The sequence below is a fragment of the Artemia franciscana genome, chromosome 7 (genome assembly GCF_032884065.1).
Source record: "Artemia franciscana chromosome 7, ASM3288406v1, whole genome shotgun sequence".
Taxonomy (NCBI): Eukaryota; Metazoa; Arthropoda; class Branchiopoda; order Anostraca; family Artemiidae; genus Artemia; species Artemia franciscana.
The window spans coordinates 47,857,991-47,871,069 of NC_088869.1; the positions used below are offsets into that span (position 1 = coordinate 47,857,991).

The following is a 13,079-nucleotide window of genomic DNA, read 5'->3' on the forward strand; positions in this document are numbered from 1 at the left end:
TTATTTTGTACTAACTGAGCTGGTAATTATGGACTATCCCTTGGGCTATCTGTAGAAGCTGGTAATTAAGGAATATCCCTTGGGCTATCTGTTGAAGTAATTTGCACGGTCACTGTGCAATGTTACCACTTGCAGTACTGTTATTTTTCTTATTTTGTACTAACTGAGCTGGTAATTATGGAGTATCCCTTGGCTATCTGTAGAAGCTGGTAATCAAGGAATATCCCTTGGGCTATCTGTAGAAGTAATTTGCACGGTCACTGTGCAATCTTACCACTTGCAGTACTGTTATTTTTCTTATTTTGTACTAACTGAGCTGGTAATTATGGAGTATCCCTTGGGCTATCTGTAGAAGCTGGTAATCAAGGAATATCCCTTGGGCTATCTGTAGAAGTAATTTGCACGGTCACTGTGCAGTGTTAACACTTGCAGTACTTTTGTTTTTCTTATATTGTACTAACTGAGCTGGTAATTATGGACTATCCCTTGGGCTATCTGTAGAAGCTGGTAATCAAGGAATATCCCTTGGGCTATCTGTAGAAGTAATTTGCACGGTCACTGTGCAGTGTTAACACTTGCAGTACTTTTGTTTTTCTTATATTGTACTAACTGAGCTGGTAATTATGGACTATCCCTTGGGCTATCTGTAGAATCTGGTAATCAATGAATATCCCTTGGGCTATCTGTAGAAGTAATTTGCACGGTCACAATGCAATGTCACCACTTGCAGTACTGTTATTTTTCTTATTTTGTACTAACTGAGCTGGTAATTATGGACTATCCCTTGGGCTATCTGTAGAAGGCTGGTAATCAAGGAATATCCCTTGGGCTATCTGTAGAAGTAATTTCCACGGTCACTGTGCAATCTTACCACTTGCAGTACTGTTATTTTTCTTATTTTGTACTAACTGAGCTGGTAATTATGGAGTATCCCTTGGGCTATCTGTAGAAGCTGGTAATCAAGGAATATCCCTTGGGCTATCTGTAGAAGTAATCTGCACGGTCACTGTGCAATGTTAACCACTTGCAGTACTGTTATTTTTCTTATTTTGTACTAACTGAGCTGGTAATTATGGACTATACCTTGGGCTATCTGTAGAATCTGGTAATCAATGAATATCCCTTGGGCTATCTGTTGAAGTAATTTGCACGGTCACTGTGCAATGTTACCACTTGCAGTACTGTTATTTTTCTTATTTTGTACTAACTGAGCTGGTAATTATGGACTATCCCTTGGGCTATCTGTAGAAGCTGGTAATTAAGGAATATCCCTTGGGCTATCTGTTGAAGTAATTTGCACGGTCACTGTGCAATGTTACCACTTGCAGTACTGTTATTTTCTTATTTTGTACTAACTGAGCTGGTAATTAAGGAATATCCCTTGGGCTATCTGTTGAAGTAATTTGCACAGTCACTGTGCAATGTTACCACTTGCAGTACTGTTATTTTTCTTATTTTGTACTAACTGAGCTGGTAATTATGGACTATCCCTTGGACTATCTGTAGAAGTAATTTGCACGGTCACTGTGCAATGTTACCACTTGCAGTATTGTTATTTTTCTTATTTTGTACTAACTGAGCTGGTAATTATGGACTATCCCTTGGGCTATCTGTAGAAGCTGGTAATTAAGGAATATCCCTTGGGCTATCTGTTGAAGTAATTTGCACGGTCACTGTGCAATCTTACCACTTGCAGTACTGTTATTTTTCTTATTTTGTACTAACTGAGCTGGTAATTATGGAGTATCCCTTGGGCTATCTGTAGAAGCTGGTAATCAAGGAATATCCCTTGGGCTATCTGTAGAAGTAATTTGCACGGTCACTGTGCAGTGTTAACACTTGCAGTACTTTTGTTTTTCTTATATTGTACTAACTGAGCTGGTAATTATAAACTATCCCTTGGGCTATCTGTAGAAGCTGGTAATCAAGGAATATCCCTTGGGCTATCTGTAGAAGTAATTTGCACGGTCACTGTGCAGTGTTAACACTTGCAGTACTTTTGTTTTTCTTATATTGTACTAACTGAGCTGGTAATTATGGAGTATCCCTTGGGCTATCTGTAGAAGCTGGTAATCAAGGAATATCCCTTGGGCTATCTGTAGAAGTAATTTGCACGGTCACTGTGCAATCTTACCACTTGCAGTACTGTTATTTTTCTTATTTTGTACTAACTGAGCTGGTAATTATGGAGTATCCCTTGGGCTATCTGTAGAAGCTGGCAATCAAGGAATATCCCTTGGGCTATCTGTAGAAGTAATTTGCACGGTCACTTGCAGTGTTAACACTTGCAGTACTTTTGTTTTTCTTATATTTTACTAACTGAGCTGGTAATTATGGAGTATCCCTTGGGCTATCTGTAGAAGCTGGTAGTCAAGGAATATCCCTTGGGCTATCTGTAGAAGTAATTTGCACGGTCACTGTGCAATCTTACCACTTGCAGTACTGTTATTTTTCTTATTTTGTACTAACTGAGCTGGTAATTATGGAGTATCCCTTGGGCTATCTGTAGAAGCTGGTAATTAAGGACTATCCCTTGGGCTATCTGTTGAAGTAATTTGCACAGTCACTGTGCAATGTTACCACTTGCAGTACTGCTATTTTTCTTATTTTGTACTAACTGAGCTGGTAATTAATGAGTATCCCTTGGGCTATCTGTAGAAGTAATTTGCACGGTCACTGTGCAATCTTACCACTTGCAGTACTGTTATTTTTCTTATTTTGTACTAACTGAGCTGGTAATTATGGACTATCCCTTGGACTATCTGTAGAAGTAATTTGCACGGTCACTGTGCAATGTTACCACTTGCAGTAATGTTATTTTTCTTATTTTGTACTAACTGAGCTGGTAATTATGGAGTATCCCTTGGGCTATCTGTAGAAGCTGGTAATCAAGGAATATCCCTTGGGCTATCTGTAGAAGTAATTTGCATGGTCACTGTGCAATCTTACCACTTGCAGTACAGTTATTTTTCTTATTTTGTACTAACTGAGCTGGTAACTATGGAGTATCCCTTGGGCTATCTGTAGAAGTAATCTGCACGGTCACTGTGCAGTGTTAACACTTGCAGTACTTTTGTTTTTCTTATATTGTACTAACTGAGCTGGTAATTATGGACTATCCCTTGGGCTATCTGTAGAAGCTGGTAATTAAGGAATATCCCTTGGGCTATCTGTTGAAGTAATTTGCACGGTCACTGTGCAATGTTACCACTTGCAGTATTGTTATTTTTCTTATTTTGTACTAACTTAGCTGGTAATTATGGACTATCTCTTGGGCTATCTGTAGAAGCTGGTAATCAAGGAATATCCCTTGGGCTATCTGTAGAAGTAATTTGCACGGTCACTGTGCAATCTTACCACTTGCAGTACTGTTATTTTTCCTATTTTGTACTAACTGAGCTGGTAATTAAGGAATATCCCTTGGGCTATCTGTTGAAGTAATTTGCACAGTCACTGTGCAATGTTACCACTTGCAGTACTGTTATTTTTCTTATTTTGTACTAACTGAGCTGGTAATTATGGACTATCCCTTGGACTATCTGTAGAAGTAATTTGCACGGTCACTGTGCAATGTTACCACTTGCAGTAATGTTATTTTTCTTATTTTGTACTAACTGAGCTGGTAATTATGGAGTATCCCTTGGGCTATCTGTAGAAGCTGGTAATCAAGGAATATCCCTTGGGCTATCTGTAGAAGTAATTTGCACGGTCACTGTGCAATCTTACCACTTGCAGTACTGTTATTTTTCTTATTTTGTACTAACTGAGCTGGTAATTATGGAGTATCCCTTGGGCTATCTGTAGAAGCTGGTAATCAAGGAATATCCCTTGGGCTATCTGTAGAAGTAATTTGCACGGTCACTGTGCAGTGTTAACACTTGCAGTACTTTTGTTTTTCTTATATTGTACTAACTGAGCTGGTAATTATGGACTATCCCTTGGGCTATCTGTAGAAGCTGGTAATCAAGGAATATCCCTTGGGCTATCTGTAGAAGTAATTTGCACGGTCACTGTGCAGTGTTAACACTTGCAGTACTTTTGTTTTTCTTATATTGAACTAACTGAGCTGGTAATTATGGAGTATCCCTTGGGCTATCTGTAGAAGCTGGTAATCAAGGAATATCCCTTGGGCTATCTGTAGAAGTAATTTGCACGGTCACTGTGCAATCTTACCACTTGCAGTACTGTTATTTTTCTTATTTTGTACTAACTGAGCTGGTAATTATGGAGTATCCCTTGGTCTATCTGTAGAAGCTGGTAATCAAGGAATATCCCTGGGGCTATTTGTAGAAGTAATTTGCACGGTCACTGTGCAGTGTTAACACTTGCAGTACTTTTGTTTTTCTTATATTGTACTAACTGAGCTGGTAATTATGGACTATCCCTTGGGCTATCTGTAGAAGTAATTTGCACGGTCACTGTGCAATGTCACCACTTGCAGTACTGTTATTTTTCTTATTTTGTACTAACTGAGCTGGTAATTATGGACTATCTCTTGGGCTATCTGTAGAAGCTGGTAATTAAGGAATATCCCTTGGGCTATCTGTTGAAGTAATTTGCACGGTCACTGTGCAATCTTACCACTTGCAGTACTGTTATTTTTCCTATTTTGTACTAACTGAGCTGGTAATTATGGACTATCCCTTGGACTATCTGTAGAAGTAATTTGCACAGTCACTGTGCAATGTTACCACTTGCAGTACTGTTATTTTTCTTATTTTGTACTAACTGAGCTGGTAATTATGGACTATCCCTTGGACTATCTGTAGAAGTAATTTGCACGGTCACTGTGCAATGTTACCACTTGCAGTAATGTTATTTTTCTTATTTTGTACTAACTGAGCTGGTAATTATGGAGTATCCCTTGGGCTATCTGTAGAAGCTGGTAATCAAGGAATATCCCTTGGGCTATCTGTAGAAGTAATTTGCACGGTCACTGTGCAATCTTACCACTTGCAGTACTGTTATTTTTCTTATTTTGTACTAACTGAGCTGGTAATTATGGAGTATCCCTTGGGCTATCTGTAGAAGCTGGTAATCAAGGAATATCCCTTGGGCTATCTGTAGAAGTAATTTGCACGGTCACTGTGCAGTGTTAACACTTGCAGTACTTTTGTTTTTCTTATATTGTACTAACTGAGCTGGTAATTATGGACTATCCCTTGGGCTATCTGTAGAAGCTGGTAATCAAGGAATATCCCTTGGGCTATCTGTAGAAGTAATTTGCACGGTCACTGTGCAGTGTTAACACTTGCAGTACTTTTGTTTTTCTTATATTGAACTAACTGAGCTGGTAATTATGGAGTATCCCTTGGGCTATCTGTAGAAGCTGGTAATCAAGGAATATCCCTTGGGCTATCTGTAGAAGTAATTTGCACGGTCACTGTGCAATCTTACCACTTGCAGTACTGTTATTTTTCTTATTTTGTACTAACTGAGCTGGTAATTATGGAGTATCCCTTGGTCTATCTGTAGAAGCTGGTAATCAAGGAATATCCCTGGGGCTATTTGTAGAAGTAATTTGCACGGTCACTGTGCAGTGTTAACACTTGCAGTACTTTTGTTTTTCTTATATTGTACTAACTGAGCTGGTAATTATGGACTATCCCTTGGGCTATCTGTAGAAGCTGGTAATTAAGGAATATCCCTTGGGCTATCTGTTGAAGTAATTTGCACGGTCACTGTGCAATGTTACCACTTGCAGTACTGTTATTTTTCTTATTTTGTACTAACTGAGCTGGTAATTATGGAGTATCCCTTGGACTATCTGTAGAAGTAATTTGCACGGTCACTGTGCAATGTTACCACTTGCAGTAATGTTATTTTTCTTATTTTGTACTAACTGAGCTGGTAATTATGGACTATCCCTTGGACTATCTGTAGAAGTAATTTGCACGGTCACTGTGCAATGTTACCACTTGCAGTAATGTTATTTTTCTTATTTTGTACTAACTGAGCTGGTAATTATGGAGTATCCCTTGGGCTATCTGTAGAAGCTGGTAATCAAGGAATATCCCTTGGGCTATCTGTAGAAGTAATTTGCATGGTCACTGTGCAATCTTACCACTTGCAGTACTGTTATTTTTCTTATTTTGTACTAACTGAGCTGGTAATTATGGAGTATCCCTAGGGCTATCTGCAGAAGCTGGTAATCAAGGAATATCCCTTGGGCTATCTGTAGAAGTAATTTGCACTGTCACTGTGCAATCTTACCACTTGCAGTACTGTTATTTTTCTTATTTTGTACTAACTGAGCTGGTAATTATGGAGTATCCCTTGGGCTATCTGTAGAAGTAATTTGCACGGTCACTGTGCAATGTTACTACTTGCAGTACTGTTATTTTCTTATTTTGTACTAACTGAGCTGGTAATTAATGAATATCCCTTGGGCTATCTGTTGAAGTAATTTGCACGGTCACTGTGCAATCTTACCACTTGCAGTACTGTTATTTTTCTTATTTTGTACTAACTGAGCTGGTAATTAAGGACTATCCCTTGGGCTATCTGTTGAAGTAATTTGCACGGTCACTGTGCAATGTTACCACTTGCAGTACTGTTATTTTTCTTATTTTGTACTAACTGAGCTGGTAATTATGGACTATCCCTTGGACTATCTGTAGAAGTAATTTGCACGGTCACTGTGCAATGTTACCACTTGCAGTAATGTTATTTTTCTTATTTTGTACTAACTGAGCTGGTAATTATGGAGTATCCCTTGGGCTATCTGTAGAAGCTGGTAATCAAGGAATATCCCTTGGGCTATCTGTAGAAGTAATTTGCACGGTCACTGTGCAGTGTTAACACTTGCAGTACTTTTGTTTTTCTTATATTGTACTAACTGAGCTGGTAATTATGGACTATCCCTTGGGCTATCTGTAGAAGCTGGTAATTAAGGACTATCCCTTGGGCTATCTGTTGAAGTAATTTGCACGGTCACTGTGCAATCTAACCACTTGCAGTACTGTTATTTTTCTTATTTTGTACTAACTGAGCTGGTAATTATGGACTATCCCTTGGACTATCTGTAGAAGTAATTTGCACAGTCACTGTGCAATGTTACCACTTGCAGTAATGTTATTTTTCTTATTTTGTACTAACTGAGCTGGTAATTATGGACTATCCCTTGGACTATCTGTAGAAGTAATTTGCACGGTCACTGTGCAATGTTACCACTTGCAGTAATGTTATTTTTCTTATTTTGTACTAACTGAGCTGGTAATTATGGACTATCCCTTGGACTATCTGTAGAAGTAATTTGCACGGTCACTGTGCAATGTTACCACTTGCAGTAATGTTATTTTTCTTATTTTGTACTAACTGAGCTGGTAATTATGGAGTATCCCTTGGGCTATCTGTAGAAGCTGGTAATCAAGGAATATCCCTTGGGCTATCTGTAGAAGTAATTTGCACTGTCACTGTGCAATCTTACCACTTGCACAACTGTTATTTTTCTTATTTTGTACTAACTGAGCTGGTAATTATGGAGTATCCCTTGGGCTATCTGTAGAAGCTGGTAATCAAGGAATATCCCTTGGGCTATCTGTAGAAGTAATTTGCACGGTCACTGTGCAATGTTACCACTTGCAATAATGTTATTTTTCTTATTTTGTACTAACTGAGCTGGTAATTATGGAGTATCCCTTGGGCTATCTGTAGAAGCTGGTAATCAAGGAATATCCCTTGGGCTATCTGTAGAAGTAATTTGCACTGTCACTGTGCAATCTTACCACTTGCAGAACTGTTATTTTTCTTATTTTGTACTAACTGAGCTGGTAATTATGGAGTATCCCTTGGGCTATCTGTAGAAGCTGGTAATCAAGGAATATCCCTTGGGCTATCTGTAGAAGTAATTTGCACGGTCACTGTGCAGTGTTAACACTTGCAGTACTTTTGTTTTTCTTATATTGTACTAACTGAGCTGGTAATTATGGACTATCCCTTGGGCTATCTGTAGAAGCTGGTAATCAAGGAATATCCCTTGGGCTATCTGTAGAAGTAATTTGCACGGTCACTGTGCAGTGTTAACACTTGCAGTACTTTTGTTTTTCTTATATTGTACTAACTGAGCTGGTAATTATGGACTATCCCTTGGACTATCTGTAGAAGTAATTTGCACGGTCACTGTGCAATGTTACCACTTGCAGTAATGTTATTTTTCTTATTTTGAACTAACTGAGCTGGTAATTATGGAGTATCCCTTGGGCTATCTGTAGAAGCTGGTAATCAAGGAATATCCCTTGGGCTATCTGTAGAAGTAATTTGCACGGTCACTGTGCAGTGTTAACACTTGCAGTACTTTTGTTTTTCTTATATTGTACTAACTGAGCTGGTAATTATGGACTATCCCTTGGACTATCTGTAGAAGTAATTTGCACGGTCACTGTGCAATGTTACCACTTGCAGTAATGTTATTTTTCTTATTTTGAACTAACTGAGCTGGTAATTATGGAGTATCCCTTGGGCTATCTGTAGAAGCTGGTAATCAAGGAATATCCCTTGGGCTATCTGTAGAAGTAATTTGCACTGTCACTGTGCAATCTTACCACTTGCAGAACTGTTATTTTTCTTATTTTGTACTAACTGAGCTGGTAATTATGGAGTATCCCTTGGGCTATCTGTAGAAGCTGGTAATCAAGGAATATCCCTTGGGCTATCTGTAGAAGTAATTTGCACGGTCACTGTGCAGTGTTAACACTTGCAGTACTTTTGTTTTTCTTATATTGTACTAACTGAGCTGGTAATTATGGACTATCCCTTGGGCTATCTGTAGAAGCTGGTAATCAAGGTATATCCCTTGGGCTATCTGTAGAAGTAATTTGCACGGTCACTGTGCAGTGTTAACACTTGCAGTACTTTTGTTTTTCTTGTATTGTACTAACTGAGCTGGTAATTATGGAGTATCCCTTGGGCTATCTGTAGAAGCTGGTAATCAAGGAATATCCCTTGGGCTATCTGTAGAAGAAATTTGCACGGTCACTGTGCAATCTTACCACTTGCAGTACTGTTATTTTTCTTATTTTGTACTAACTGAGCTGGTAATTATGGAGTATCCCTTGGGCTATCTGTAGAAGCTGGTAATCAAGGAATATCTCTTGGGCTATCTGTAGAAGTAATTTGCACGGTCACTGTGCAGTGTTAACACTTGCAGTACTTTTGTTGTTCTTATATTGTACTAACTGAGCTGGTAATTATGGACTATCCCTTGGGCTATCTGTAGAAGCTGGTAATCAAGGAATATCCCTTGGGCTATCTGTAGAAGTAATTTGCACGGTCACTGTGCAGTGTTAACACTTGCAGTACTTTTGTTTTTCTTGTATTGTACTAACTGAGCTGGTAATTATGGAGTATCCCTTGGGCTATCTGTAGAAGCTGGTAATCAAGGAATATCCCTTGGGCTATCTGTAGAAGAAATTTGCACGGTCACTGTGCAATCTTACCACTTGCAGTACTGTTATTTGTCTTATTTTGTACTAACTGAGCTGGTAATTATGGAGTATCCCTTGGGCTATCTGTAGAAGCTGGTAATCAAGGAATATCCCTTGGGCTATCTGTAGAAGTAATTTGCACGGTCACTGTGCAATCTTACCACTTGCAGTACTGTTAATTTTCTTATTTTGTACTAACTGAGCTGGTAATTATGGACTATCCCTTGGGCTATCTGTAGAAGCTGATAATCAAGGAATATCCCTTGGGCTATCTGTAGAAGTAACTTGCACAGTCACTGTGCAATGTCACCACTTGCAGTAATGTTAGTTTTCTTATTTTGTACTAACTGAGCTGGTAATTATGGACTATCCCTTGGGCTATCTGTAGAAGCTGATAATCAAGGAATATCCCTTGGGCTATCTGTAGAAGTAACTTGCACAGTCACTGTGCAATGTCACCACTTGCAGTAATGTTAGTTTTCTTATTTTGTACTAACTGAGCTGGTAATTATGGACTATCCCTTGGGCTATCTGTAGAAGCTGATAATCAAGGAATATCCCTTGGGCTATCTGTAGAAGTAACTTGCACAGTCACTGTGCAATGTCACCACTTGCAGTAATGTTATTTTTCTTATTTTGTACTAACTGAGCTGGTAATTATGGACTATCCCTTGGACTATCTGTAGAAGTAATTTGCACGGTCACTGTGCAATGTTACCACTTGCAGTAATGTTATTTTTCTTATTTTGTACTAACTGAGCTGGTAATTATGGAGTATCCCTTGGGCTATCTGTAGAAGCTGGTAATCAAGGAATATCCCTTGGGCTATCTGTAGAAGTAATTTGCACGGTCACTGTGCAATGTCACCACTTGCAGTACTGTTAATTTTCTTATTTTGTACTAACTGAGCTGGTAATTATGGACTATCCCTTGGGCTATCTGTAGAAGCTGATAATCAAGGAATATCCCTTGGGCTATCTGTAGAAGTAACTTGCACAGTCACTGTGCAATGTCACCACTTGCAGTAATGTTAGTTTTCTTATTTTGTACTAACTGAGCTGGTAATTATGGACTCTCTCTTGGGCTATCTGTAGAAGCTGGTAATCAAGGAATATCCCTTGGGCTATCTGTAGAAGTAACTTGCACAGTCACTGTGCAATGTCACCACTTGCAGTACTGTTATTTTTCTTATTTTGTACTAACTGAGCTGGTAATTATGGACTCTCTCTTGGGCTATCTGTAGAAGCTGGTAATATATATATATATATATATATATATATATATATATATATATATATATATATATATATATATATATATATATACATATATATATATATATATACTTGGCACAATATCATAATTTCTTGTCATTTTGATTCAGATCCTATTTTTGTACTTATCGAATCTACAAAACTATTGAACTTACCCTTCTTAATATTTGCAAAAAAAATAAGAGACTCTTCAGTCATTTATCAGAATTTTGAGGTAGCTTCAGAAGTTTTTCTCCAAATAAATGTAGAGTTACTTCCAACAAATCATCAAAATAGCTTGATCAGCAGCAAATTTCAACGTACTCAGACAGGAGTAGCAGCAAAAGATCCCTGAGGGAGAGTAAAATAGATGACTCAGACTGTGTCATAAATTATATAAATTACATAAGAGAATACAGTTTACACTTAGTTCTTAAAATGGGGTAAAATTAACGATGTTTTTTTGGTTTCTTTCTTCTAAAAATGAAGTTTTGTTTCCTAAAGTTACACAAATTGCTCAAGGAGTTTCCTTATTCAAAAGTTCCATTAAGTATAAATCTCTAAATTATAATTATGATGGCATATATCTCCCTCGTAGTTCCTATGCTAATCTAGCGTGTTTCTTTTCTTCTTTTTTTTTTCATTCCTGCACTTGGTGCATAGTTATCAACTAAATTTATGTCTCTTTTTTATGCTGAGGTCAAAAACACCTTTATGGAAAATTGGATATGTGTTTCTTTTTTAGAGACTTATTAATCCAGTTAAAATAATGGTTAATTCTGAGACAATCCCATTACTTCCATAGGGACAAGATACACTTATTATGCCCTTTTCCGAATATATAGTAATTATTTCACTTACAAGTCAAATTTTAAGCCTTTATATGAATTGTGTTTTCAGGCACTGGGTTTGAAGCGTGTTTTGAGCGGGTTTGACAAAAATCGTTTTCAGGTTCTCCTTATTTTATTATTTACTAGCTCTCTCAAAATGTTTGGTAACAACCTAGAAGGAATTTTGTTTTCCCAATTTTTCTTTTTTTCATTTATCAGTGTTGATCATCCCTAGAAAAGGGTTTACTAACCCTTGAAAGAGTAATAAAAGTCCTCCCTCCTTCAAACAACCACGACAAAATATACAGTAAAGTGTAATCACTGATGATTTTCCAATATATTATCTGGCCCCAAAAATTATAAGTTGACAATTTATTATTGCAAAAAACTAAAATTGTTGACAAGATAGTGACAGTGAAATGGTAGTTCACTAGGAATAGGTTGGCTCCATAAGCTATGTCAACTTCCTGAATTTTAGTAGATGTTAAGTCAAGTCACCCTACCTGTATATATAGTCAAAAATGTTTCTTGGATGACAGTAGCTGGTACATTATTTTAAGTAGCTGGCAGTAACTGGTACATGACAGTAGCTGGTACATGGTAGGATGACAGTAGCTGGTACATTATTCCTAGTTCACTAGGAATAGGTTGGCTCCATAAGCTATGTCAACTTCCTGAATTTTAGTAGATGTTAAGTCAAGTCACCCTACCTGTATATATAGTCAAAAATGTTTCTTGGATGACAGTAGCTGGTACATTATTTTATAGCCACACTGCCTCTAGTGAATTCAGGGCTTCAGCAGAGTCATCAAGTTCTGATAATCCAGACCTTGAATTCTATCCTGAGACGATATTTGTAACCTCTTATGTCTACTTCTTCTCTTTTTCTAATGATTAAAAGATTGTACAGAGGATTTAATTTGGGGGGCATTAAATGGCTTTTGTTAATTAAGGTTTAAACAAGCTTTAATTTTATTCCAGGTTTTAAAAACACGATTTCCTTGATCTGAACAGAATTTCGCAAACATTTAAGGGTCTTTCCAAGGTCATTGCACTATTTCCGAAATTCGTAAAAACACGTAATAAATCAAGACTTAGCAAATTTATGTTGTAGCTAACAAAAAATATTTTCGCTTTATTTGTGCTGTACATCAATTTACAAATACATTTGATATATGTTCACCTTGGCATGTTATATTTGAGCTTCTTTTTAATGCTTTTATTGTATTGTTATCTGTTATTATATTGTTGTTGTATTGTTTTTATATACTATGTATTGTTATTTTATTGTATTGTTTGCAATGTGCTTATGCTGGTTGTGTTGTTTTGCTAATTAGTTGGCTTCAATAAATTGATCCAATTAATTGTCTTTCCTCTAATATAACATTTATGTTTTTCACAAAAGTTTGTCCGTGTACTTAGACGGTTAGGGTGAAATTCTAGATGATAGACTTTTTGTTATCTATGACATTAGTTGAGTGACTTGAGTACAACTGAAGGGAACGAACCCAGGGAAAAAAACGAACTCAGACCAAGTAAAAAGAAAAAAGGAAGTACTTTTAGTAATGATT

The 13,079-nt window shown here is 37.3% G+C and overlaps 1 protein-coding gene across 6 annotated transcripts in view; it reads right to left on the reverse strand.

Moving 5' to 3' along the window:
- LOC136029391 (zinc finger protein 420-like) overlaps nucleotides 1-13,079 on the reverse strand; it is a 49,129-nt gene that overhangs the window by 19,207 nt on the left and 16,843 nt on the right. For all 6 annotated transcript variants that reach the window (XM_065707728.1, XM_065707733.1, XM_065707727.1 and 3 more), the window contains one exon: nucleotides 10,855-11,029. In XM_065707728.1, coding sequence (XP_065563800.1) covers nucleotides 10,855-10,897 — 43 coding nt within the window. In that variant the 5' untranslated portion in view covers nucleotides 10,898-11,029. The remainder of the gene's footprint in view (nucleotides 1-10,854; nucleotides 11,030-13,079) is intronic.